This window comes from Propithecus coquereli, unplaced genomic scaffold (assembly GCF_000956105.1).
Source record: "Propithecus coquereli isolate 6110/MARCELLA unplaced genomic scaffold, Pcoq_1.0 Scaffold170, whole genome shotgun sequence".
Taxonomy (NCBI): Eukaryota; Metazoa; Chordata; class Mammalia; order Primates; family Indriidae; genus Propithecus; species Propithecus coquereli.
In genome coordinates this window covers 1,028,698-1,036,824 of record NW_012141636.1, presented here as the reverse complement: position 1 = coordinate 1,036,824, position 8,127 = coordinate 1,028,698, and the positions used below count along the sequence as shown (strand labels likewise).

Sequence of the window (8,127 nt, the reverse complement as noted above, 5' to 3'; positions counted from 1 at the left end):
TCACAAATCTTTGCTAGGTCTTGGAGGGAAGAAAGGGAAAGATGGAGGGGGTAGGAAAAAAGAGGGAATTGAAGTCAGAACTGAACTGAGATGCCATAGTTCTTTTTTGGTCAGCATAGCACAACTGATCTTTAAGCTCAAGGAGGAATAAAGGAAGAAAGAATAATAAAGCTATGTATTTCATATCCTGTCTAATCTGCCTCTTCTCTATATTCCTTTCTTAAAAAGTTCATAAGACAGAACAAAGGTTGAATCCTGAAGCAGATTATTTGAACGAGTATCCTTAGCAAGCATGCATTTCTTGCCTTTTACAAGAGCTGAGTTTTATTTATGTAAAACTTTCCTAAGTGAGATATTTGGCTGTTATTGTAAAGTTGTTCTTTTCTAAAACTTGCTGGTCTTAAGTTCATTTTCTTCCAAGTCTAGGTGCTTTTTAAAAGTTAAGCCATTTGAAAAATTAAAAAAAAATCTACACTAGTAGTGTATGGTACTCTCTAGAAAATGAAAGAAATATATTATGGCACCATAATAGAATTTTTAATATCTAGAACTAGATTTCTTTTGATATTAGACTGTACCATCTAATATTTTAAAGTTTATGTGAATACTTACAAAATAAATTACTCAAATCTCTTGACTTGCCTATGTAGAGATATAGAAAGTATATTGGGAGTAGGTGCACATCTGAATCCATGTAATTTTAAAAATCCTTTTATCATATAACATAGTTTGCCTTCAGAATTGGAATAGTAGTATATCAGAGTAATTCTGAGAACAGTTTATATAGATTTACATTTATATCAATTTTTAAAATGAAAGAGAAAAATCAATTTTATTTAAAATTATTTCACTGATTAGTACCTTCTTACAAACACTCCCCCAGAAGACATCTTTTTCTTCACTCTCCTCTCCTCTTTGCTTGACTCGCAAGAAGAGTTGTCTTCCTATACACAAAAGAAAAGAGAGTTAAATACAATTTTAATGCTAGCACACATTTTCATCTTTCTACAATGTCCCTTCAAAAGAAAAAAAATTAATCATGCTAGTAATTTCAACTCTGATTAAATTTCTTTTAGGATTTTGTAAAAATGAATTCCCTAATCTGAAGTCCCAGTGCGTGCATCATACTGTGCTGAATCCTAAGACTGGGAGGCACCTTAAGAAATCATTCAGTCCTATCTCTACCTAATACATCTGCAAATACTAGTATTTCACAACATGTTGCTAACTGAAATACAGAAAGTATTATTAATAGTATGCTATCTTCAGGATGCTTTATAAGTCCAATAGTGCTAAGAATCATATTTCCTGGTTCCTCCATTCCTTCTTTAATGTTTGGACATCTCTACTGCTCTAGTCTTACTTACTTTCCACTTTGCCCTGTCCCCCACTGTTTCTGTATATTTCTCATCCATCTTGATATTCTCATGACCCAGCACAGAAGAATCAATAAATGCCAGGGGAAGGAACAAGAGAGGGCTAGGAACACAGTGGATGCCCCCTACATGTTAATCATATTTGAGTAATTCTTCCAGTCAAAAATGCTCTGGACTCAGGATAGATCTAAATTCAGAAGCTCCAAGAACAAGACAAAGCATGTGTCCATGGGGGGCTAGAGTTAGTTCCCCAAGATGTTCCTGCCCATACCTTTGCTAATGAGCCCAGTTAGTTGAACCCATAGTAGTGTGTGAACATGGAATTTAGCTGCCATTATCCAACTCTACCTGGAAAACCGAACCACACATCTGTTCTCTCCCCTTCCCTTGGCTGCAAACTTGAAAATGGAATAGAGAAACTGCTAGCCCTCCCCTATAGTGGCGAGGCTCATGTGGGCATAGAATAATACAGATGGTCTCTTACCAGCTAGTCTGAAGAGTAATAGCAACAAACCTTTGATAAGGACTTAGCATATGACACCTCTGTACTTCACACTATACATACAAAACAAGGTAAAATAGGTAGCATTACCAACATTTTATAGACAAGGTAACAGAAGTCAAAGAAGTTAAACAACTTCCTCCAAGATCACAAAACTAATTAAATGGCAGGATTCAAATCTAGATTTTTGTCTGACTTCAAAGTTCATGTTCAATCATTCAGTTCCTGCAACTGCCCTATATATAATTGTAGGTTATAAAAAGGAATAAGATCTCCCACTCAGGAGTCTGCAGCAGAGAAGCAGAAAAGAAAGTACTGAAATCACCCTCCCTTTCCCTGGTTTCAGGCACCCCTCCAGATCATTAGGACTGGATGCAAAGATGTCCATGAAAGAAAAACACTGAGGGCCAGGCACGGTGGCTCACACCAGTAATCCTAGCACTCTGGGAGGCCAAGGCAGGAGGATCGGTTGAGCTCAGAAGTTCAATACCTGAGCCAGAACAAGACCCCATCTCTACTAAAAATAGAACAATTAGCTGAGTGTCATGGTGAGCACCTGTAGTCCCAGCTACTTGGGAGGCTGAGGCAGGAGGATCACTTGAGCCCAGGAGTTTGAGGTTGCAGTGAGCTATGATGATGCCACTGCACTCTACCTGGGTGACAGAGCAAGACTCTGTCTCAAAAAAACCCAAAAAAACAAAAACAACACTAAGGTGGGGCATGATTTTAACCTCATCTATTATAACCAGACAGAACTAGAGAAAGAACATAGAAAATGCGGGGGAAAAGATATAGCTACTTTTCAGATATAACCTATTTTCTAATGCTTTAATAGAGTTACAAGACTTCTAGAAACAGTAATATATTTCTTTACCTTTCACATATGCTAACTTATTAGAGGAGGTTTTAAAGATTCCAAATATTCTATAAATAATGGTTAAATACCAAAGCCTCCACTAACACCAAATATGTAATTTGTTTTATCAAATTAAGTCTTACCATACAAATTCTAAAGAAAATATGTGCTTGGCATTCAACAGGCCTCAAGTAAGTGCTCATTGAAGGTTACAAATTTTCAAATTCTAAAAGTTTCTGTATTTGGAGAACATCTTTCACCAGGATTACTCATTTGCTCATCATACAGTAGCCAGAAATATATTTATCCCTAATAAGTGTTTTCTCCTAAACTCAGGAAAAGAGACCTATATTATTGAGATACTGAATAATGTGAATCGTGGTGCTTAGGAACTGAAGGCAATTCTAAATATAAATGCAATCTTCTACTAGAACAAAATTAGACAAAAATCTCTGTATATAATTTTAAAATGTATATATTTTAAATATAACCAGTATTTTTTGCCCTGAAAGAATTTACAGGCTTACTGAAGAGATTAATGAGTCTACACATGAAACTGTTGACAGAATTTATGGATCTACAAATTATTGCTTGGGTATATGGAATTCTTATTTTTTTAAAAAAGTCCATACAATCTGAGACATTCTAGACCTCATGTGAAACTAAAAGGAGAAAATTCCTGTAACCCCAGCACTCTGGGAGGCTGAGGCAGGAGGATCACTTGAGGCCAGGAGTTCGAGACCAGCTTGGGCAACATAGCAAGACTTCATCTCTTCAAAAAATTTAAAAATTAGTTGGGTGCAGTGGTGTGCACTTGTATATAGTCCCAGCTACTCAAAAGGCTGAGGCAGGAGTACTACTTGAGCCCAGGAATTTGGGGCTGCAGTGGGCTCAAACTGCACCACTGCACTCCAGCTTGGGTGACAAAGTGAGACTCTGTCTCAAAAATAAAAACAAAAAATTCCAAATTCTTGCTCAGCAGGACAGACTCTTCTTAACAGTGTCAAAACAAAAAAAAGAAAAGAAAAGAAAAGAAAGAGACTGTAACCAAAGAGAAAGAGACAGAAATCACACACAAACTTCTAGAATTTCCCCACACTAAGAGCTGGACCTGCATAAGCTCACTTAAGCCCTCAAATTGCTCCAAGGACTATTGTAGACCCACAGGCTAGTACCTGAGTGCTCAGAGAGAAGCCCAGCACAGACCATATCAATGTCCAATCCAGTTCCAAACACTTGTAGGTAGAAAATAAGTTTAAGTTAAACAGAGAAGGTAATCATGGAATACTACCAGTTCCTGGTCAACCATTCTTGATTAGCAAATATTGCCCAAAGGTTTAGACCAATGACTTCCTGAATTATATGGGTTCAGAAGAAAGAAGGTGTGAACTGTGCTACACAAATCTCTCTGTGGACAGCCATCTCTGCCAAAGCTATTATAGTGCCCATCTAGTTTAAATTTTTTAATAAACATTTTTATTTAATTATAATATACATACCAAAGAGCACAAAGAAGAAAAATGTATAGCTTGATGAATTTTTATGAAGTGTGACCACAACTACGATCAAGAAATTGAATATTACCAGCATCTCAGAAGCTTCCATTTGCCCCCTCCCAGGCGCTACAGACTTGATTTATTTTGCCTATTTGAACAAGAGGAAATCATACAGTATGTGTTCTTTTGTATTATCTTCTTTTGCTCAGCATTGTGAAATTCATTCATTTCAGTAGAGTAGTAATTCATACATTTTCATTACTGTATAATATTCCAGTGTATGAATATAGCAAATCTATTTATTGATTCTTACTGTTGATGGAATTTTTGGATTATTTTTAATTTGGGGAATATTTATAATAACGCTGACATGAACATTCTTGTATATGTCTTTTGGTGCTCACTGTGTACACAAAGAGACATGTACCAAATTCCACTAGGAATTAATGAGGTATGTGCATGTTCAGCTTTAATAGATACTGCCAAACAATCTTCAAAAGTGATTTACACTCCTACAAGTGGTGTATAATAGTTCTATTTGCTCTACATCCTCACTAATACTTGGTAATGTCTGTTTTGTTTTGTTTTAATTTTTGCCATTCTGGTGGGTATACATTAGTATCTTCTTTGGGTTTTAATTTACATTTCTGATAATTTTGAGGACATTTTCATGTTTGTTAGCCATTTGGATACCTTTTTTTGTGAAATGCCTATTCAAGTCTTGTCCAGTTTTTTACTGGATTGTCTTTTTCATATTGACTTAAGTTCTTTATACATTCTAGATATGATTTCTTTCTCAGACAGGAGAAAGAGATATGGGAAGGATATATATACTTTCCTATATTTTGGCATGCCTCTTCAAATCCATTGATGTTAGCTTTTAATGAATTCCAGCCTATCCATTCTTGTCCTACTCCAAGGTCACGAAGACATCCTACCATGTTACTTTATCATCTCAACTTCAAATTTAAAACACATCTTGAAACATGTTTGAACCTATAGTGTATAATCCCAATATAAGTGACATTTTAACAAAATTACTATCAATTTTATATTTAAATTTTCGTAAGTAAATTAACTATTAAAGAACCAGCATCAAAAGTTTTTAAAGATGAATTTTTTAAAATAAATCTTCCTCCAGTAAGAAAAGAAGGGTGAGGGGTTAATAATGGCAGTAACAAAGTTAAAAGCATGGACTTCAGGCCAGGCAGTTAGGTTGAAATCATGACTACCCATCTGACAAGCTGTATAACTTCACAAATTGATTATTTTATCTGAGATTTGGTTTCTTCATTTGTAAAATGAAGATAACACCTGTTGAATACTAAGCCCAACATACAAGTACTCAATGCCTGTTGTTGACGATGACCAAGATGTTACTATTAAGGTAAGTTAGATGATCTCATGAAACAAATTTTTGGTACTGTGAGTAAAGTAAGCACCCAATCAAGCCTTAACACAAAGGATGAGAAGCTCTCAAAGAAGTACCAAGAGCTTGGTGGAAGGAGAGGTCACATGTAATCAGAAGGATTAGGAAAGGGGTGACAAATGAGGATTTTGAGAGGCAGAGTTAACGGATAGGGAGGTTTCAAGGTTTATGGACAAAATGAACAAAGGCTTGTTGGTGGGAAAGTGTGGGGTAACTTCAGAGAACACAAGCTATGGCCAGATGTGGTGGCCATGCCTATAATCCCAGTGCTTTGGGAGGCCAAAACAAGAAGGATCGCTTGAGCCCAGGAATTTGAGGTTGCGGTGAGCTATGATGGTGCCGCTGCACTGTAGCCTGGGCAATAGAGACCCTCTCAGGGAGGGAGGGAGGGAGGGAAGGGAGGAAGGGAGAGGGAGAGGGAGGGGAAGGGGGAGGAGGAGAGGGAATGGGAGAAAAAGAGAAAGAAAGAAAGAAAAGGAAGGAAGGAGGGAAAAGAGAAAAGAAAAGAAGAAAGGAAGAAAAAAGAAAAAAGAAAGAAAAAATACAGACTACATGTAGAATAGACAAAAAATAAAGCTAGTGAGGTAGGTTACAACTGAATATAAAACTGAGGAATTAATACGTAATTCAGGCAAAGAATATTTTTCAATCCAAAGAGTGACAAAAAATCAAGTTGACTGCATGCAATGAGTCAAATGGATTTGGATAAGAAAGGACTAGATACTGAACTTCTATCCCAGTAGTTAAGATAAAAAGATATAGAAACCTAAACAAGAGAAGCAGTGAAAGTAGAGAGTATGTTCTTATCTATGGGATGGGCCCCCTTCTGTATGGGCTAAGGGAGAAAACAAGGCCACTTGTGACTTTAAGAGTCCCAAACTGGGTAGTTGAGAAAATGATGATGCCATTCATTTAAATGCAGAGATGGCGGGTCTTGATGTTGAATTTGGTTCTAGACATTTTTTAAATTAGGCACTACTAGGAATTTCAGGTGGAAATGTCCAGCTGGCAGTGAGAAATACAGGTGGGGAGGCCTGGTGGGACATAGTACTAAAGTATGGATTTGAACATCATTTACACAGAAGTATTAAAGAAATATGATCTGGAGGCAGAGATTCTGAGTTTGTCCCTGCTTCACACTAGCTGTGTGCTCTAACAAGACACTCAAATTCTCTGAGTTTCAACTTCCTTATATTTGATCCCCTCTTATTTGGGGATTAAAAAAATATCATTTCTACCTCCTCATAGTATTGATGTAGACTAAGATGAAATAATATCTGAGAAAGTACTATAAAAACAGTTGTTTTGTTACAAAAAAAGCCCATTAAAGTGCTTTATATATGTCAAGCTATCCTAAAAAACTATTTTAAGAATTTTTTTCCTAAATAAAAATTATACTATTACAGATTCCTTAAAGGTATAATTGTGTGCAATCATAGATCCCAACCAGAAGGTGGCAGGAGAAAGATTTAGTCAGAGCTTCTTGAGAAATCCATATAAACGAATCCTGAATGAAAAGTTCATTTTATTTATACTTATATATAATTAGGCTCCAAAATAAACTCTTCTTATTATTAGATGCAAGAGGCTCTACCCATTTATTTATCCACTGACCATGTCTACTCACCTCTAATATCGAAAATGAAAAAGAAGAAAGGGAGAAAATAATACAGTGAATACTACTATATAGCGAATACCTCTGTGTGCCAGAAACTGCGCTCAGGATTTCTACACAGTATTTGCTTTAACATCAATACAATCCCATAAGGTTAAGGTATTAATAGCCCTCATTTTAAAGTGAGGAAATGGTGACTCAAGCTTTGGCAAAAGAGAAAATAAGCAATGCCAGAGTTGTACCTGCCATGAAGGGTCAGTGACATTTGCTTATTTACAAAAATTGAGCATAGCCTAAAGCAAGATTGCAAAAAACAATGGGCCCAGAGTACAGGAACCTTGAGTCGGCTCTCCTGAAAGCCTACACGTTGGTAGAGTGAGGTTTTAGGCAAGCTGGACTGCGGAGTATGAAGTCATACCCAACCTGAGAACAAGGAAAGAAAACAGAATTTATAAATAACTTAAAAAAAACAATTATAAGCAATCAGTTTGTAATGACTCAAAAGAAAGTATGCAGCTTGGGTGACCCCAAAAGATTGTCCCACCTAGGCAGCTAAAGAACAACTGACGTTCCTACCTTTGAGGAGACTGGGAGTCACAGAGTCCCTGCCACAAGGTAGAAAGGTAACAGACTTGAGTGTAAATGGCAGCTTATGAATGATCCTGTGTCCTCTAGCCCTCTAGCCAATACCACATGACTGCACAGCTGGCCTCCCAGATACTAAAGATTCCCTGGAGGCTAAAGATGCTACAAGAAGAGTATTGCAAGAATGAAGAGAATAGATTAATTATTATAGTTAATTATATCCCTTGGAAAATCAAGCACTGGTAAGACATCAATACCTAGAGAAACG

General features: G+C 36.6%; 1 protein-coding gene across 1 annotated transcript in view; it reads right to left on the bottom strand.

The window, feature by feature from the left end:
- Positions 1–854: 854 nt before the first annotated feature.
- Positions 855–8,127, bottom strand: part of ANKRD42 (ankyrin repeat domain 42) — a gene marked incomplete at its 5' end in the record, with an annotated part of 47,124 nt that continues 39,851 nt past the window's right edge. Inside the window, one exon of the mRNA XM_012641778.1 lies at positions 855–944. Within this exon, the coding sequence (XP_012497232.1) occupies positions 855–944 (90 nt within the window). The remainder of the gene's footprint in view (positions 945–8,127) is intronic.